Here is a 19,635-nt window from a genome sequence, read left to right as displayed (position 1 = left end):
TCTCTCCAGCTCTAGGGCCACTTGGAGAACGTTATAATTAAACTATCAGTGATTTCCACGAGCACAGATGTTTTATGCATAAGTTGTTGGGTGTGGCCAGGTAAGACGGGGATCATTCTACAAACATATGGAATATGTAGGACCTTTTAGGTTTGGATTTTTTCCACCCTTAATAATAAACACCTTAATTTAGACGTTTTGTATACATGTTGTGTTTAATTTTATTATCTTTGTCTAATATTTACATTTGTTTGATGATCTGAAACATTTAAGTGCAACAAACATCCGAAACAAAATATGGTAGGATCCGCCCTGTTAAGAGGGAGTTTTTCGTTCCCACCGTCTCCAAAGTACTTCCTCAGGGCTTGGTCGTATGATTATTGAGGTTTTCTCGCTTTTCTTTGTATTTTTTAGGGTCATTACCTTACAATATAAAGCACCTTGAGGCAGCTGTTGTTGTGATTTGACGCTTTATAAATGAAATTGAATTAAATTGGTGTAAATTTTAAAATAAAAGAAATGATTTAATTAATAATCTCAAAGCAGGAACAATTACTTAATGATGAATACTGTGAAATGTTTCTGGATAACTTCAGAATTAGGTTGTAGTGCAGGGAGAGACTTGGCTAAGAAACCAACTGAGAAGCTGGGAAAATAATATTTATTTGATGATGAAAGCATAGAAATTAACTGATAAACTAAGACCAGATTCAAGCTGGGGTCATTGTATGTCATGCTGGATTCTCAACTCGCTGGCCAAACAAGAAAAACAGACATGTTACCCAGAATTGGAAATGTTTACACATTTCAATGTAATTAAAGTCGCAAACCCTGTGCCTACTCCTTTGCTAATCTCTCTAGGAGATATCGTTCTTTAGTTTGGACAATAACACGCCAGCAAAACTCTAATGCATAGTAGAATTAGATAAATCTCACTGCAATTAGTATGGATCACGTCATCAGAGCGATAAACATGTTAAGTAAAACACAAGAAAAGTACTGAAGAGAGTAATGCTTGCACACTTCCACAAAGCTGTGAGAGAAGAATTACAGCAGCCTGTGTCAGGGACATTATCAGCTTCTGCAGGGCCTCCTTGGTTTTTGTAGAAAAAAGGTGGGTCTCAAACAACTGCTGAGCATGCGCAGGAGTAATAGCCCCGTAGAAATATTCACAAGACTCATATGTTAAAAGTCGATTAGAGACAAACTAGACCGGACGGCAACCGTGGAAAGTGAGAAAATAATTATTGGGGGGATAATGGAGAACTTCGTTATTACAGGGAAGTATTAAAACAGATCAAAACGAAAGTTGATTTACAAACCAAGGACACCCTAAAGCGGATCATTTCATGCAGCAGAAATAGCAGACACATTAGAAATCGTTGATGGTTAAAGTATTTTATTCAGACTTACGCAAAACCAAAAACGTTTTAAAAGCGTCTGACCCTTTTTACACCTTATTACGTAAACACATTTTTGTCTCATACGCTCTCCTCCCACCACATGACGTCTTCTTAGGTTCGCTGGTTTTCCAGCCTTCAGCTACACCTGCGCTTTTGTCGGAACGAGGTCAAAAATGTTTTTCACGCTGTTTTCAGCAACCACCTGGACTTTGCTTGCCCTCCTTTTCACGTTGATATTACTGTGAGTATTCCTCGACTGTTCACTGCGGTCAAGCCACCGCACCTGGAATCTTGTTTCTTCTTAATTACTAGTGATGTGCGGATCGATCCTGAAATATCGATTCCTCCGATACCAATCATTTATGTTCTAGAATCGATTCTCACATTAAAATATCGATATTTTAGTAATTTAGAGTAAATTTGTAGTTTATCATTAACAGGAACGCAGTGGAAAGAAACTATAACATTCGGATTGTCTACATTCAAAGGAACTACTTCCTCTTCCGCCTTTCATAGTCATGTGCGAAATACGGCTGTATAAATGTCTCGCAGCCCCTTGGCGCGCGCACTCACAACAATGGCTGAGCGTAATTGAAGTCATGTGCGGACGTATTTTACCTCCACACACAGCTGAGACGTGGTTTGCAATACATGTGGCAAAAAAAGTGCTCCTAGAGTGAGGTGTTGTGGCCATACTAGGGAGACATTCAAAAGGGCGTTTGGGGGGGGGAAAATACATTTTACAGGGTTTATTTATCGGATAAAATACGTTAAATGTCACCGTTATTATTGGCCGGCCCGGAAACAGCAGGGGTGTCCAAATTCAGAGGCTGCTTCCACCTGAGGACCGGCCTTCGCGGTCTAAAGAAAGCCGGGTAGTACGTCACGAGCTCCCTCGGTGGAGTGAAACTGCCGTCTGCTCCTTGCTCTCTAAAATATAACCGGGCACTGACGTAAACTCTCGACCGTCTCACACTTCTGTTTAACCATTTTCTGTTTGACGTTTATTCAGCTGTGTGAAAACCCCGGAGGAACCCTTCCGAAGGATTAATAAAGTCAAATTTAATTTAATCTAATCTAATAACTTTAATCTCAGCCAAACCGATTTACTCACGAACAAATAAAACACTGAAAAAGCCAAACAAGAACATTTTTAGGTTATCAAAGTGACTTATATATCCTGTTTAACCCGAGTAGCGAAAGACCGCGGGGGTTTGAAGACGATGTGTCGGTCGGCTCAGATATTTGAAGTTTACACAGCTACATTCTCACCTGAAAATATGTTAAAAGTTTTTTTGCGACCCAAAAAGAGAAATAAGAGCAATATTAAAACTAAGTCGCTGCTGCCATTGTTGGAAACTGGAATTGGCTGGGCCACGCTATGAATTCTGCAATATGATTTTTCAATTTTGTTGTCTTAGAAAATCGGGCGAAATTCGGGAGAATGGTGGCTCCGGGAGATTTTCGGGAGGGCACTGAAATTCGGTATTCTCTCGGAAAAATCTGGAGGGTTGGCATGTATGGTTGTGGCAACATCACTAACCTTGTCAAACACCTCAGAGTAAATCATATCACAGAATATGACGAGCGTATGTTGAGGTGAACTGAAGAGGAGGAGAGGGACAGGTGCTGCTAGGGCGAGACAGACGTCTCTCATGGAGTCCTTTAGTGCTGCAGGCAGGCAAAGTGTTCAAATAGCACAACTTCATTTTTTTTATTTCTATATGATGAACCCTGCATTATTAAGTGATAAGAACAAATAATCTGTTGTCCTGGAATCATTATGATGCTATAATTTGAGATACAATAAATAAAATAAGTTTTTGTACAAAGTATCGGTATCGGATCAGTATCGCCGATACCACCCTGAATATTACTTGGTATCGGATCGGAAAGAAAATCAGTGGTATCGCACATCACTATTAATTACCTCGAAAGCAACAGTTGGGTGTCAGGCTTGCTGTTTGTTTTATTGTCCAACTGGCTCCTATCCTCGCTCTCTTTTTGCAACACAGGTACGGATTATGGCCATATCGGTTATTCAAAAAGCTGGGGATACCTGGACCGAGACCCCTGCCTTTTATTGGAACGATGCTGGGCATGAAGAAGGTACGTACATACACTAAACTCACCTTAGCGACTGGGATACGAGGAGCAGACTGATTTAATCATTGAGATTTAGAGATCGGGATTTGCTTGATGAACCTGTCTGTGCTCACGTCCAATTCAGTGGCTTTTTGACACTAATACACATTTTTTTTCCTGTCTACCTTTTTGCAGGGATTTCTTGCTTTTGACCTAGAGTGCCATGCCAAGTATGGGGACGTCTGGGGGTGAGTTGTTAATTCATCATGACTGATAGAAGACGCATTCAAAACCACCACTGATATCCACTCATACCAAAATATCTCTGGGAGCCAAACTCACAGTATGTTAAAAAATGTAACATATTGTGACTGTGGTTGTGAGGTCAACTCTGTGACAGGATGGAATAATGAAAAAAGTTTTCTACTGGCTTCCTCTTTTTATGAAGTTGTTCTTACTTTGGAGCTTGATCTGATAAAATAGTTTAAATATGAGATGGTAAACAAATATCTTTCGGTGGAAACATAACAAACCATTTTCTCTTTAGGGATAAGTGCAAGAATCAGCTTACATATCTAGATGTGTAATAGTACAAAAAAAAAAGAATTGTGAAAGACTCTTTTCTTTTTTTAGGTTGTACGATGGACGAACGCCAGTGTTGATGATTGCTGACCCTGAGATTGTTAAAACTGTGATGGTGAAGGAGTGCTACTCTGCATTTACCAACCGCAGGGTAAGAGGTTCATCTTGTTGTATATCAGTGTATGTCAGTGCAACACTCTCCATGTAACATAGAGTCTGCTAACTAAACATTGTTTTTTACTTTATTATTTTTCCAAGTTTGCTTTCAGTGGCGCTACAGTCTGAGGCTGACGTGTGTAATAACACAATAACTATAGGGACAAACTGGTATTATATATAAATGAAGTAATGTTCAAATCTGGCAGATTGGACTTTCACCAAGAGTTACACATTTATACTCAAGGGTTACATCAGCTCACACGTACACAGGAGCTGAGACACATGAAGTAAACCAAGCAACACACTTCACTGTTTTGTAGCCACCTAGAGATGAACGATAGATGTTATCTTTCTTGCTCTGTATAGCAGAATCAGAGATACTTTTACAAAGGGGGTGGGCCCCACACTTTGGGAAGGTCTGCATTATAATATATTATATAGAAGGACTTGGAGAGAGCTGTATCTCACTGCGTGAATGTCTTAAGATCTCAGATATTAGAAGCCAAAGATTTCAGCCAACAATCGTTGGTTCCTATCGTAAGGGTAATAAAATCATATTGGTCATAAAATTTTAGTATGTAATGCTTCAAGGCCAGGGGTCAAAGGTCAGACATCAGCAATCTGCTATAAACGCGGGTTGACGTCATGTTGTAATGAAAACATAAGCGCTTGCGCTTTGGCGAAAATGGTGTTAGAAGACATTACACTATCTGAGGAAACTTTGAGTTTCTGTGTGACAGGGTGGAAGCAACAGTAAAGTTATTTCCTTTTCACAGGATACCAGTTTTGTCAGTGGACCTATGGATGACGCCATTACAGTAGTCAAAGATGAAAGGTGGAAACGAATTCGCAACAGCCTGTCTCCATGCTTCACAAGTGGAAGACTGAAACAGGTTGATATCACATCTGAGTTCATTAACCACTTGTGTGTTAACATGTATATGAAGTGCATTTTTTTACTTGCTAAAATATGTTGGGAGAACAACTCCCAGGCATGGCTAAAACTGTTAGTACCTTTACACTTAAAAAAAATCATGGACAAAAAATATTGACCTAGACTAGATTAAAAAAAATTATAAACATAATTCTCTTATTTTGTTTCCATTACTAAAAAAAAAAAAGGTTTTTCCCCTCGTTGCTCGCTATGCAGAACGACTTGTTGCAAAACTTGAGGAAATGAATTTGGATGAACCCATCACTGTCAAACAGTATGTTGTTCATCTGTAAAATGCAAACATATTATACTGTTCGTCCTAAAATAAATAATGCACTGACCATTTGTCTTTTCCAACTCTCATAGGTTTGTGGCTCCTTACAGTTTAGACACTGTGACCAGTGCTTCTTTCAGTGTGGAGACAGACTCCATAAACAATCCAAATGATCCAGTTAATGTTCAAGTCCAGAAACTACTTAAGATGAAAATTTGGCTTTTATTCTTACTAAGTATGCCCTCCTTTTATGCAAACACCATTTGGTAATATGCTATCTTTAGCTTTAGGTTAACAACTCTTTGCTCTCTTTTCAGTGGCATTTCCCTTTGGTGGACGTCTGGCAGAGCTCCTGAAAATTGATATTGTGCCCAAGGACAGCATTGACTTTTTCTACAACATCATCAAGAGATTTAAAGATCAGCATCATGAAGAGAAATCTGTAAGCATTCAATTTAAAACGGAAGATCAACATTGTCTTGTCTGTATGCACTAACCTTTGGGTCATTGTCATGTAGCTGTAGCTTCATGTTATGTGGGGTCGAAAAGGAAGATGCTGCGAGGGACTGTACATATTCTTGGCTATAATACTGTACAAAAATAGTATAGCAGTACTATAGTTGTGCTGAGTCTTTTCAGTGTCCCCATCCTGATGTTTTAAACTCAACATGCCAAACAATGAGCAGCTCTATCCTCACCTGCAACTTCTCAATCACATAGTAAAACATCCCATGCCTTTCCTTGCTGTGTCATTCTAATGGCACCATAATTTACAAAGCAAATGTATTGTTGAATTTAAAAGGAAATGAAACTAGTTGCAGAGCCAATCACCTCATCAGGAAAGTGTTTACTGACACAATGTAGCTAAAGTGTTGTTTTATGTAGCTTTGAAACAAGAGTAGTCACCCCCTGGTGACCATTAGGAAAAATTACTTCAGGGAAAAACTTTAGAGAAACTTCTGCGTTTTTTTTTTGTTTTGTTTTTGTTTGTTTGTTTGTTCTTGGATGTAGTTTTGGACAAGAACACCAGTGACGCCTGTTTTCATCCATGAGGTGTGTGCGGCAAAAAGCCGTACAACATGTGCCTTGAGGCGACTGTTGTTCTGATTTGGCGCTATATAAATTTTACCTGTATTAACTTGTGTGTGCTACTCTAGTATTGTTTTAACTTTGGAATATTCAATTTCATACATGGTTTCTGGAATTGTTGTTAACGATGAATGTTTTCTTTTCTTATCTAGGACCGAGCAGACTTTCTGCAGGTGTTGATTCAGAGTGAGATCCCAGAAAAGACGTATAAGGATTATGAAGAACAGCCAAGTAAAGGTATGTTTTTACCACAGAAGTATCAGGGCGTGTAGGGCAAAGTGTAGGGCTCAGCTTGTTGTCCACTTTCAAGTCACTCATGTCACATGTACTGCAGACCACTCAGGATCAGGGGTTTTACACACAATTTTTTCTCATGACATCAATCTGCTCATATGTCTCATGTACAAGAGACCTGCCAGTGTTACATGTTATAAATCAGGACCTGGGTGATAATTAAATGAAGGGCTGTACATACCTCTGTAATATCCCTGTAAGTATTTATATAGCCAGCCTGGCTAAGTGTTTTAAATTGTATGTGAGAGATGTCAAAGTGAGCCTGGACTGTAACAGGCCCTATGAGGCACTGTGAGGTGTATGAGATATTGTGGAGCATTAAGGGCTTTGTATTTCAAGATGAGGGAGCCATGGAAGAGTAGCCAGGAGAAATGGGATATCTATTTCTCGTTGGTGTTACCACTTCCTATACAGCATTTTAGAGCTATTGGAACTTGGAAACTACTGGAGAAATTTAACACACAGGAGAAGACACACAGCATGAGAAGACTACATCACAAAGAACAAGGAGAGACAGACAATAAATAAACAGCAGGTAATGAGGGGAGATGGGAAACAGTTGGGAAATACACCGGGAGCAAATCAGGAATAACAAGACAAGGGAAGTTGAACTGAACACAAAGCACCTGAGACAAGAGACTATCACAATAAAACAGGAAATTACACTGAGAGGGAGACGAGAGGACTTGACACAGGTAACGAATACAGAGACGTGAAGACAGTCATGTCTCTGTATAATACAGGCACAAAAGGGAACGGACAAAAGTCAGCTATAATTAACCTAGAGACACAAAATAGAGAACACACAAGCTCAAAACACTGCATCCATGTCACAAAACACTTGCAATAATTAGTTTGTCTTACCTTCAGTTAACTATCTGTTAGCTATTAAAGTAATTCCTCAGGAGTGTCAAACATTATGTGGTTCTTCACATCACCTTCAGATTTAGGAAACTGTCTCTGGCATTTTTCTTTTTGATCAGTTGTCAGTTTCAGTGTGAGATTGGCTCAGTACTAGTTACTGATTACTTTAGGGTTATTATATTAATTATAAACGGACTTTGATTTTGTTTTTTTCTGTAGGTTTGACTGAACATGAGATGCTTTCCCAGGCCTTGATCTTCATCTTTGGAGGCTACGAGACCACCAGTACCACTCTAACTAACATCCTTTATAATCTGGCCACCAACCCTGATGCGTTGCAGACCTTACACAAAGAAATTGATGCTAACCTGAAGGAAGATGTACAGTAATTCGTCCCATGATGTGTTTCCATCACTGATTTAGTAGTGGACATCATTTACATATTGTCTTTTTTTTTGTGTTTGCTGCCTTTATTTGTCTAGGCACCCATTTCATACGAGGAGCTGACTGGTCTACAGTACCTGGACCAAGTTATACTTGAATCAATGCGTTTGATTCCCACTGCCCCTCGAATTGACAGGACATGCAAAAAAACTGTGCAGGTGCATGGCCTCACCATCCCCGAGGGAACCATAGTTGGGGTTCCTGCGTGGGTGTTGCACAAAGACCCACGCTACTGGAACTCACCTGAGCTTTTTAGACCAGAGAGGTAAATGTGCATGTAGGTGTGTCATCACAAGGTTATGAAGAACCCTGTCGCTCTCCACAAGAGAGAATAATTAGTGAAATCTGGGACGTTTGCTTTATCTTTTTCATCCCAAAACCTCTGCAGCTGTCTGCTTTGAGTCATTGTTGTTCTGGAAGCTGAACTGTTCCCCTAGACTGAGGGTGCTGCAGTGTGGAGCTGGTTTTGATCTGACTTGTCCTCAATCAGGCCCGAGAGCTCCTCAAAGCTTTAGAAGTAACAGTGTATTTTTGCCCTGAACTACGCCCTACTACTCTTTATGTTGAAGGTTGCCTGAACATCGTGGTTAAATACAGTGAATTATAGGACTCCACATATCTACATTTTTAAAGGTTTGTTTGATCTGTATCTGCAGGTTCAGTAAAGACAACATGGAAGAGGTGAACCCATATGCGTTCATGCCATTTGGACTCGGCCCTCGTAACTGCGTTGGGATGCGCTACGCCCTCCTCGTCATGAAGATGGTTATTGTCCGTCTCTTGCAGAAGTACACTTTGGAAACATGCAAAGAGACAATGGTGAGAGCAGCAAACCTCCACATTCAGACTGTCATGGTACTCTGCTGTCCTGTCACTGATTTTTACATCCATTTCTTTTTTCTTTTTTTTAGATTCCACTTCAGTTTGACTGGAAGTTTCAGCCAGTTCAGCCTGTAAAACTCAAGTTTGTTCCCAGAAATCAGTAATCTAAGAGGGAGCTGCTACCATGATGACGTTCATTGTGCATTTTTTTTTTCTACTGCTAAATTTTAAAAGGTTATCAAGTCAGTGCAGTGTAAACACTTGAATTTTCTTGCAGCATTAATAAATTTTAATGACTTTGGATTTGTGCAAACATTATTTTGTGACACTTCTGCTTTAAATTTGCTTTTCATCATTGTTTGATTACTTTTGATTTCTCTTTGTGTATGCGTTTCATGGGTTAATAAGTACAAAGTAAATAAATATAAAATAAATACAGTCTACACAGTCTAGAGACAGTCTTTTTAAAATCTTTCATGTGCATTAAATATGCTGCTGGCAGTGATGCATGTCTCAGTGATGGCTGTAGCCCTATTGTTGGTGGTTTCTGTCTCCACCCATTTTTCAACAGCTAGTGGGGCTCATTCTGGACTCACAGGTTTGATCGTGGTTTTCTGACAGTCCAAAAACCAATGTTTTGTATTGCTCACTAATTAAAACGGACCAGTTATGCTGAATTCCTGTTCTACATTTGTATACTTGGACTCCAGAGTAGCTCAAGCTGTCCTACTTATCATATGCTTTATTCCAGTGGTTGCCAACCCCCGAGCCACGGACCAGTATCGAGCCGTGAGAGTTGAGGTTTGGGTGGGAAATTTATGGTTTTCAGGGTTTTTATAATTTTTTTATGACTTTTTTTTTTAATAGTTTTTATCGTTAACTCTGTTTCCCTGGGCCTTTTTGCATGTGTTATGAATAAATCTTTTTTTTTTTTGGTACCGGTTTTATTTTGTTGTATTTATCCGCAACACCTTAAAGTCTGGTCCGTGAAAATATTGTTGGGCATAAACCGGTCTGTGTTGCAAAAAAGGTTTAGGACTGCTGCTTTATTCAGCTCCCCAGTTTATCCTGTCTATGAAACAAGCCATTTTAACCCTCTAAAGGGATGATTTAAACAAAGTGGGTGGAGCTCAGTGAGCCTTCTAGGGATTTTACACGTTCGGACTTTATTATTTGAAACTTGTTAACCATCAGCATTGCAACTTATATGAGTTAAAATTATTAAAAGCATAATAGTTCCATTTAGCTTATTTTAAACCTATTTGTTGTTTTAAAATTGATGAAATGGTATAAAATTTACTAGGAAACTTTGTATCACCTTTGAAATCCTTTCCAGTGAAATCCACTTAGGAGTAAAAAGTTAATGTTCAGTGCATGTGATGAGGGTCCTGAAAATGAAGGATCATAATCTGATCTTTTGGCTGATGCTGTTGACATGAAAGCATTCCTGTCACTGTAAAAACAGGCAAACTTTACAGTTTTTTACAGATTTTTACTCAGTACTGCATTTGTTCAACATACCACTGTTAAAAATAATAAAAGGAGGAGGATGTGGAACTATTCCTTCTGGAAAACGAAATTTGTCCAAATTGTCAGCATAGAAGAAGAAGCACAGAGGCTCAGTTCTGGAAACATATGCTGGAACTTTGGATTTTGGACATATTTTATTGTGAAAACATGAAAGACACTGACGGTAAACAGGCAATGCAAGTATTTGCATTTGATGACACAATCTGAAATTTCTTTCTATATAACCAGCAATGGACAGTCCTCAAAGTTTAGAACAAATCAAACTCTTGTTGCCAGCTGTTGAAGCTAGATGGAGACAGATACCACCAATAACAAAACTACAGTCATCAATGAGAGGTGTATTGCACAAGCAGTAGCCTTATGATTTAATAAATGCAATTACAATTTAAAAATGTATAAACGCTAAAGTCAAAAGTGTAAGGTCCATTTAAGACACCGACTGGTGTAACTTTTGGACACAAAATAGATCAATTTTTCAACACAATTTAAATAAAAGTAATTAAAAGAGATCAACACAGCAAAATCAGATGTTTAACCTGCTCTCATTCAATAACATTTTAAAATAGTTGAAAATATCAACTCAGTGAATTTATCTTGGCAGCAGATATAAAAACATGTTTGATGGGATTTGGAGACGTTCCCTCTTAGATTACTCTTTTCTGAGAACAAACTTGAGTTTTACAGGCTGAACTGGCTGAAACTTCCAGTCAAACTGAAGTGGAATCTAAAAGAAAAAGAAAAGAAAATCAGGAACATGACAGCATAGTTGTATGACAGTCTGAATGTGGCAGAGTGCTGCTATTACCATGGTCTCTTTGCATGTTTCCAAAGTGTACTTCTGCAAGAGACGGACAATAACCATCTTCGTGGTGAGTAGGCCGTAGCGCCTCCCAACGCAGTTACGAGGGCCGAGTCCAAATGGCATGTACGTGTATGGGTTCACCTCCTCTCCGCTGTCTTTACTGAACCTGCAGATACAGATGAGACTTTTACGTTTATTCTGCTATTTGAAACATTAAAAAATAACATAACAGGTGTGTAAAAAGAGAGATATGGCTGGGTTACTCTGCACAAATACAACATTTTCTTTAAGAATTATGTCCCAGTGGATGAGTTTTCAATAAGTTTGTAATGGCACACATTTACCTCTCTGGTCTGAAAAGCTCAGGTGAGTTCCAGTAGTGTGGGTCTTTGTGCAACACCCACACAGGAATTCCAACCACAGTTCCCTCAGGGATGGTGAGGCCATTCACTTTGACAGTTTTTTTGCACACCCTGTCGAGGCGAGGGGCAACGGGAAACAGTCGCATTGATTCAAGTAAAACTTGGTCCAAGTACTTTAGACTGGTCAGCTCCTCGTATAAAATGGGCGCCTAGACAAATAATGGAGGTGGCAAGCACAAAAAGAAAATTAATTGTTGTCCATTATTCAAACAAAGATGACAGAAAATTATGTAAAGAATTACTGTACATCTTCCTTCAGGTTATCATCGATTTCTTTGTGTAAGGTCTGCAACACATCAGGGTTTGTAGCCAGATTATAAAGGATGTGAGTAACAGTGTTACTAGTGGTGTCGTAGCCTCCAAGGGTGAAGACGAAGGCCTGGGAAAGTATCTCATGTTCAGTCAAACCTAAAACAAAAAACAAAAGATTTTATGGTAATAAAAAGTGGAGCAGGGACCAAATACTGTTGATCTTCTTTCAGCTGCCCCCTGTAGGGGTCACCACAGCAGATCATCTTTCTCCATCTCACACTGTCGCTAGCATCTTCCTCTGTCACACTAACGCTCTGCGTGTCCTTCTTTACTACATAGATGAGCTTCCTCTGAGTCTTTCCCTTTTCCTCCCTCCTGGCAGCTCCATTTTCAACACCCTTTACCTAACATATCTACTATCCGTCCTCTGGACATGTACAAACTATCTCAGCCTTCGTTCTCTAACCTTATCGTTAAAGTGCTCAACCTGAGCTTTCCACCTCCAGCTCAGCCTTTTCTAGGGTCACCATCTCTAAACCTTACATGTAGGCACAACTACATTCTTGTTAGCTTTCCCCCCTCACACTTATATACACCCACTTCACTCTATGTCCAGTCCACTCTCTTCTGGACTATCTGTTGCTTTGGATGGTTGACCCCAAGTAACTCTAGAGTTGGATGTCTCGAGACCACTTTTATGTGGTCTTGGTCTTGACTTGGTCTCAACGGACTTTTGGTCTTGGTCTTGTCTCTGTCTTACTTCTCAGATTGAAATAGTGTTCGGGAGATTTGGAGTCAACCACTGGCGGAGCCGGGGGTGGGTGGCTTACTGGGCTTAAGCCCGGGTCATTTTTTCAAAAGCCAATTTTTCAGTTTAAAGACTTTTTTTGTCTCGGTCTTGGTCTCGATACCCTTTGGTCTTGGTCTTGTCTTGGTCACGGTTTATGCGGTCTTGACTACAAGTCTATTAAACTCCTATAGCTTCAGTATCTCTGTAGCATCTGTCTCCCTCTCATCCAGACACATGTATTCTATCTTGCATCTACTGACTTTCCTCCCTCTTCTTTCCAAAGTATACCTCCATCTCTTCAGGCTTTCTTCCACCTGCTCCCTTCGCTCACTACAAATCATCGGTGAACAGCACTGCCTGAGGTCATCTGTCAACGTGTCCATTAACATTGTGAAAGCAAGAGCAGTTCTCCTGTGTACTGTCTTCATCTCCCTAGTTCACATTTTCTTCGCTAACCTCTACGTTTGAATACTTTCTTGTACTTCTCCATTTCCTCTTTCCTCTATCCAGAGGATACACCAAACACATTCTTGGCAGTTTCCCCTCAACACTTAAAAACACTCAAAACTCTTCACTATCACCCAGAGCTTGTCTCAACTACATTCGTGAGCTCTGCCCTGTATTCTTCCCTCTTAAAATATGTATTTTGACATTAACTGTTAAAATAAATGATCAGTATACAGCTATACAGAATTGAATTTAAAATCCTCATTCTCAAATACAAAGCTCTTAAGACTCCATCATATATCGGAGACCTCATATTTGAGACTGGAGGCTAACTTGGGCTTGGTTACTTCTCCGATAAAAACATACCTTTACTTGGCTGTTCTTCATTGTTCTTATAGTTCTTTTCTGGGATCTCACTTTGAATCAACACATGCAGGAAGTCTGGTCGTGTCTGGTTTAAAGCAGACAAGCATTCAGAGCAGGACTTGAAAATGACCCAGAGGTAAGTGCATACAGACTAGATAATGTTGGTCTTCCTTTACAGATATAATGCTTACAGATTTGGCTTCATGATGCTCATCTTTAAATAGCTTGATAATGTTGAGGAAAAAGTTTATGTTTTCTTTGGGCATGATCTCAATTTTGAGCTGCTTTAACAGACGACGACTGAGGGGAAATGCCACTGAAAGAAGAGTAAAGAGTGGTTAACAAAAGGATATGATCAAATGGAGTTTGTGTAAAAGAGTAAAAGTAAGGTCATACTTAGCAAAAAGAAAAGCCCAGTGTTGACTTTAAGGACCTTCATAATTTGAACATTAATAGGGTCGTTTGGATTGTTTATGGAGTCTGTCTCCACACTGAAAGAAGCACTGGTCACAGTGTCCAAACTGTAAGGAGCTACAAACCTATAAGATTTGAAAATACATGTGGTGAATGCTTCAGTTATTTTAGGATGAACAGTGTAATGTGCTGGCATTTTACAGATTAACAACATACTGTTTGACATTGATGGGTTCATCCAAATTCGTTTCCTCAAGTTTTGCAACAAGTCGTTCTGCATAGCGAGCAACGAGGGGAAAAATCTTAAAGGAATAAAAGACAAAATAAGAGAATTATATTATATTTATTTTATTTTGGAGAGATATACCCATGTTTGCCACAAAATAAAACAATAAAAGAGCAATAAAAGAGTCAAATTCTTGTTTATTCTGAAAATTACTGATTTCTCTGAGGATTTAGAAATAATTAGTGATATCCAATAATAATAATAATAATAACTAGTGGTATGTTTGGTAGCTCCATAATAAGGTGGTTTTCACAATTGCCAAACAAGCAAAAACTCACTGGTTTGGTACCAGGAGAAGACAGAAATTTAGTATAACAATCTGCTAAATGTAATAGGTGTAATGACACCTTTTGAATAAGGGGGCAGCCAAAAGTGTCTGTTATGTGGTTATATTTTGAGCCGTGGACAACATGTAGCTATAATTATTTGCACACTTTGGGAACTTAAAAAAGGAACGGCAAGTACCAGAACACAATTCACTTTAAATTAAAGTGGAAATAGTGGAATAAGGCTATTAGGAGCTACAAATAGTGCCTTATGTTAGTGATTTCCTGAAATACCTCAAATTACTGTGTACCTTTATGTCAGTATTATCCAAAGAAACAGCTAAATGTTAGTGATTTTATATATTATGTGTAAAGGTGCCAAAACTTTTTAATGATGCCTGTTTAAGTAGTTTGAGGAAAAAAACCCAATACAAAGTGATGACATTTGAACAAGAAATAAATCTATTACTTTTGTTGTAAGCGCACATTAAACACAGACGTGGTTAATAAACCCACATATGATATCGACCTGTTTCAGTCTTCCACTGGTGAAGCATGGAGACAGAGTGTTGCGAATCCGTTTCCACCGTTTGTCTTTCACTGCTGCCACTGCATCATCCAGAGGTTCGCTGAAGAAACCAGAATCCTTTGAAAAGGAAAACGACAAGGAAAAACTACTCTTAGTGTTTACAGTTTGCTTCCACCAACATCTTCCAGTCCCCTAACGACACGTGTAGTTTGCTCAGATAATGTAATATCATTTGTAATATCTTGTAGCATCATTTCTGTGATAGCTCTATATTATGCATTTTCATGTAGTACTTTGTTTGGACAGATCAATGTATATGGAATTAGAACAGTTTGGACAGGCCTGAGTAAAACGTAATTATTAACCTGCCCTTTTACCCCATGTTAATGATATATCTAGGGGGGAACATATTTCAGTTTAGCTTTCAAAAAAAAGCAAAAGATAAAACTCTTTTGGGGAGTGTTGCGCTGACAGGACATCCAAAGGTTTCATGATTTGCTGAATTTCCACTCTACTGTACGATAGAAAGCGGAGCCTCTTACCCTGCGGTTGGTAAATAAAGAGTAGCACTCTTTTACCATCACAGTTTTAACAATCTCAGGGTCGGTCACCATTAACACCGGCGTATGTCCATCGTACAACCTGCAGAAAAGGAAAGAGCCTTTCACAGTATCTTAAATCTTAAATCACAGCAAATCATTTAAGGCATTATTAAGCATCTGGATATGTAAAGCACCTTCAGATCAAAGAGGTTTTTTCATCTGTGCAGGTAGTAAAATTACACATCGATTACACGTGATGCTACAAATGGGATATCACGGTCCTATTATTATTAAATAAATACGTGACAATGGAATAAGAAATTTTATAGAGTTTATTTTTGTAGGTTTTCATATGTTTCTCACTTCACATTCCCTGAACTCATACTTTGACTGGAATTCATTTGGCAAAAAAGAGGGGAAAAGGTAGGGGTGGGGGAAAAAATCGATACTGTGTAGTATCGTGATATTTTGTTTGCTAATAATGTATCGATACAGGGACAGCAGAAATCGATATTTTGTTACAAAAAAAGTTTTTGTGGACTGGAACTCTGACTTCAGAGCATGTTGATCCTTTTTCTGAGCAAGAATCCTGACATTCCTTCACTATCCAAATGTGTTTAACTTTTTTTTGGCAGCAATAAACATGACAGTTTACTTCTTTTAATTTAAGACATGTTTTACTTTAATTAAGTGTAAAACTTTTTTATTTAATGCAAAATTATATTTTGTTTTAATTTACTTTCAAATTCTTCAGTTGCTGAATGGGCTGCATAGTTTTCATAAATTGCATAGTTCAGAATAGCTATAATTGTACCAGATGGTTGCATTCAGTTAAGTTGGACTAGACTGTAATACAAACCGTTCAGTTTGTCAACAGTAAAACTGACTGAAATGAGAGAATGACTGAGTGTGAGACTTTGATATTAGATAAAATTAATATTGATAAAGTTTACCTTTATGTTCAGAATCTGAATATCGCAAAATATTTTAAAAAATTGCAATAATATCGTATCGTGCGTTAAGTATTGTGATAATATCGTATCGTGGGATGTATGGTGATTCCCACCTCTAGAAAAAGGATGAACAAATTTAAAGCTGAAGTGAAATAACTGCTTTTCAAATCTTCTATTAATCATTTTATATAAATTTTAATCTAAATATTGATAAAGGAATTTTGACATACTTATACTGTGAACCTGTTTGTGAACCTAGTGTAGATATAGTAGGATATATGCATTTCAGAAACTTCGCCTTGTGTTGTAAAGAACTGTCCCCAAACTTTTTCCCCTTTTATCCCTAAAATAAAGAAAATTGGATGCTATGCTTCCACCAAAAGAGATCTGCTTCAGGCCAAAAAGAGAAATGGCTTCATGAAAAATGTGAGCCAGTGAATATTTTTCCACCCTGTCCCAGTGATCATGGCAGTGATCATGGCTCACAGACAGAATTTGATATCAACAGACCTCCTGGTGATTTCTTGTATGTATACTGATGAAGCAAGAACTCACCCCCAGATGTCCCCATACTTGGCATGGCACTCTCTGTCAAAAGCAAGAAATCCCTACAAGAAGTTACAAGAAAATCTGTTTTAGTGTCAAAAAAACAAAACAAAACCAACCACTGAATAGGACATCTAAAGTATACAGAGAGCTCATTCATCTCGAATTCTCAAGGATCAAATCAGTCAGCTCTTCATATCCCAGTCTCTAAGGTGAGTTTGGTTTCTGTGCGTACCTTCCTCATGCCCAGCATCGTTCCAATAAAAGGCAGGGGCCGAGGTCCAGGTATCCCCAGCTTTTTGAAGAACCGATATGGCCATATTCCATATCTGTATTACAAAAAAAGGAAAAAAAATGGGATCATCAGTTGGACAGTAAAAAATAAAAAAATAAAAAACTCTGCCAGGATGACACCCAGCTATTGCTTTGGAGGAATACTCACAGTAAAATCAACGTAAAAAGCAGGGCCAGCAAAGTCCAGGTGAAAAACATTTTAACTTTGTTCCAACAAACAGGAGAGGAAATGTGGCTGCGAGCTGGAAAACAAGTGACCTATTTTCATTTTACACAATAACCCAGGAGGCCCAAAGAGATAAAGCTACTGATCAAACATCAGTGACACAGGTTATCACATGATCATCAGTGTGTAATAAACTTTTACGGCATCAAAAGGCACTCTGCTACTACTCACACTTTTTAATTATATGCACTTATTTTTGGCTTATTAGTAACAAATATGCACCAGATAGTTTATTTATTACTTTATTCATGTTAAAAAAAAAAAGTGTGATCCCAAATGATTTGATGAATTTAAAATACAATTAATAAAAAGACATGTTTTGAGATATATTTTTTGAGTGTCATTTCAGATTTTAACTTTCTTTTCAGGTAACTTCACTTGCAGTATATACTCATAAGATTTTACACAGCAGGATAAAATAAAAGTAATCCGTTCTTTAGCAGGCCTTAAAATGAGGTAAATAAAAATGAGTAAATAAAACCTCAAATAACTCAAACATGAGTTTTTATCCCATCTTATTATTTAACAAAAAGCCCTTACGAGAGTTGATTAAATGACTGTCAACACATGTGAGCACCTCTATGAAAGCAGAGATTTGGGAGTTTGCCGAGTTGCATTTAGTTGCATATAACCAACTTCTGCTGCCGATCTGCCAGTGAGAAAGATTACTCATAGGTGGGTTTAATTCTCTGTAGAAAGTAGTGTCAACCCTCCAAGTCACTCTGTACTGCAGCTTAGTTCTGAAAGTATGCAAAGCCCTCCTAAAACAAATATTGACCCATGAAATAAATGTTTAAACCCTAAAGAAAACAATCTACTAACAAGTAACACATTTAAACCTAAAACAAGGGGAATCTTTAATCACATTACTAGAACAAAATCTATAGCCATAAAACTAATTCGCCATGACACAAACACAGTCACAGATTGTATATTTTCTTTAATAACTTTCCAACAGATACAAATGTGTTCGGCTCCATCTAAAGTCTCTGCAAGTTCACTGTGAAACGGCTGAAGTCAGTTTTTCTGTGTTTTGAATGATTGAGGTTTCCCGATCTGCATTCATAGCTCACAAAGGTGGCGCAAAATCTCACAAGTTATCACTTTAAAGGATATTTACTCCTCTGAGAAAATAAATGCACACAAGAAATGAGGGTGATTACAATTCATAGGCTGCCAACGTAAAAAGAAACAAAAGAAGAAGAAGAAAGTGACGTTACAGCCATCTTTGGTCATTTTAATTTACTATACCTTAAATTTGGCAATCACAAGTAAAGTAATAACTAAGTTTGTTGATGATTAGTGTTTAACGATTTATTGTGTATTTGTCGACAGACAGATGATTGTATCACAGCTGAAAACCACCTGAAGCTATGAAGGTTACAGGAAACCTCAGTAACAGTACAAATAACAGCCAGCAGAGGGCGTCGTCAACAACAGTACGTGTGAGTGTGCATTATAAAGTTTATTTAGTGAAACATGAAAATAACTTTTAAAAATTAAATCCTTTCACTTCAAATCAGATAAAATATGCTGGTTTTTGTGTCTTTTACATGATTCCTGTAAAACTGCTTCAGTTTTGTTAGAAAGTCCCAAAAACAACATTTTTACCCGATGGTTGACACTGCCACAAAATGTTGCTAAAAATTAGCGTGAGCACAAAAAGAATACAACTAATCTCTTAAAGATGCAGACGCATTTGTAAATACACCCTGAAAACAGTGCTACATTTGTTAAGATTGATATTTCTTTGCCGTGTGTGAGAGATGTGTGGTAAATTTGGCCCAGTTGGTAGCTCGTTGAAACCGCTTATACTATAAGTGGGGGCACACGCTCCTACATTCATGCACAGACAGGAGAAGAAAAGAAAAAGGGAAAGTGTGCAGGCTCGCAAACAAGCATACAGGATGTAAACAATAGCTTTTTCTTTAAATCTGAGCGAAGAGTAGAAAACTGCACTGCCACAGCGTGCTGCCGAAAAGCTCTATGGAGTGACAACTGCATTAGAAAAGCAACAGCG

General features: G+C 38.3%; 2 protein-coding genes across 2 annotated transcripts; one reads left to right on the top strand and one right to left on the bottom strand.

The window, feature by feature from the left end:
• Positions 1 to 1,553: 1,553 nt before the first annotated feature.
• On the top strand, positions 1,554 to 9,191 carry LOC146619734 (cytochrome P450 3A40-like). Its single transcript, XM_085369689.1, has 13 exons — positions 1,554 to 1,644; positions 3,419 to 3,512; positions 3,684 to 3,736; positions 4,122 to 4,221; positions 5,006 to 5,122; positions 5,352 to 5,437; positions 5,530 to 5,672; positions 5,755 to 5,879; positions 6,679 to 6,763; positions 7,904 to 8,064; positions 8,167 to 8,393; positions 8,785 to 8,947; positions 9,040 to 9,191. The coding sequence occupies exons 1-13, from the start codon at positions 1,577 to 1,579 to the stop codon at positions 9,112 to 9,114; spliced, it is 1,497 nt and encodes a 498-aa protein (XP_085225815.1). The 5' UTR covers positions 1,554 to 1,576; the 3' UTR covers positions 9,115 to 9,191.
• Positions 9,192 to 10,604: 1,413 nt separating this feature from the next.
• On the bottom strand, positions 10,605 to 17,673 carry LOC146619733 (cytochrome P450 3A40-like). Its single transcript, XM_085369688.1, has 13 exons — positions 17,538 to 17,673; positions 17,331 to 17,424; positions 17,105 to 17,157; positions 15,597 to 15,696; positions 15,055 to 15,171; positions 14,190 to 14,275; positions 13,956 to 14,098; positions 13,751 to 13,875; positions 13,560 to 13,644; positions 11,952 to 12,112; positions 11,627 to 11,853; positions 11,286 to 11,448; positions 10,605 to 11,204 (listed from the first exon to the last, which is right to left on the bottom strand). Exons 1-13 carry the CDS (start codon positions 17,585 to 17,587, stop codon positions 11,130 to 11,132), a joined length of 1,479 nt encoding a protein of 492 aa, XP_085225814.1. The 5' UTR covers positions 17,588 to 17,673; the 3' UTR covers positions 10,605 to 11,129.
• Positions 17,674 to 19,635: the final 1,962 nt, after the last annotated feature.

The sequence above is a fragment of the Diplotaxodon limnothrissa genome, linkage group LG13 (genome assembly GCF_057381915.1).
Source record: "Diplotaxodon limnothrissa isolate DT_005_m linkage group LG13, D_limnothrissa_male_GT1.1, whole genome shotgun sequence".
Taxonomy (NCBI): Eukaryota; Metazoa; Chordata; class Actinopteri; order Cichliformes; family Cichlidae; genus Diplotaxodon; species Diplotaxodon limnothrissa.
This window is presented reverse-complemented; position numbering and strand designations above follow the sequence as displayed.

Excerpts from the sequence above, each read along its gene's own strand:
- LOC146619734 (XM_085369689.1), top strand. The coding sequence starts at position 1,577 with ATGTTTTTCACGCTGTTTTCAGCAACCACCTGGACTTTGCTTGCCCTC. Across the intron at positions 4,222-5,005 it reads CTGCATTTACCAACCGCAGG|GATACCAGTTTTGTCAGTGG; the intron begins GTAAGAGGTTCA and ends TCCTTTTCACAG. Across the intron at positions 5,438-5,529 it reads GAACCCATCACTGTCAAACA|GTTTGTGGCTCCTTACAGTT; the intron begins GTATGTTGTTCA and ends CAACTCTCATAG.
- LOC146619733 (XM_085369688.1), bottom strand. The coding sequence starts at position 17,587 with ATGTTTTTCACCTGGACTTTGCTGGCCCTGCTTTTTACGTTGATTTTA. Across the intron at positions 17,425-17,537 it reads CTTTTTACGTTGATTTTACT|ATATGGAATATGGCCATATC; the intron begins GTGAGTATTCCT and ends TTTGTAATACAG. Across the intron at positions 13,645-13,750 it reads AGCATCATGAAGCCAAATCT|ACACGACCAGACTTCCTGCA; the intron begins GTAAGCATTATA and ends GCTTTAAACCAG.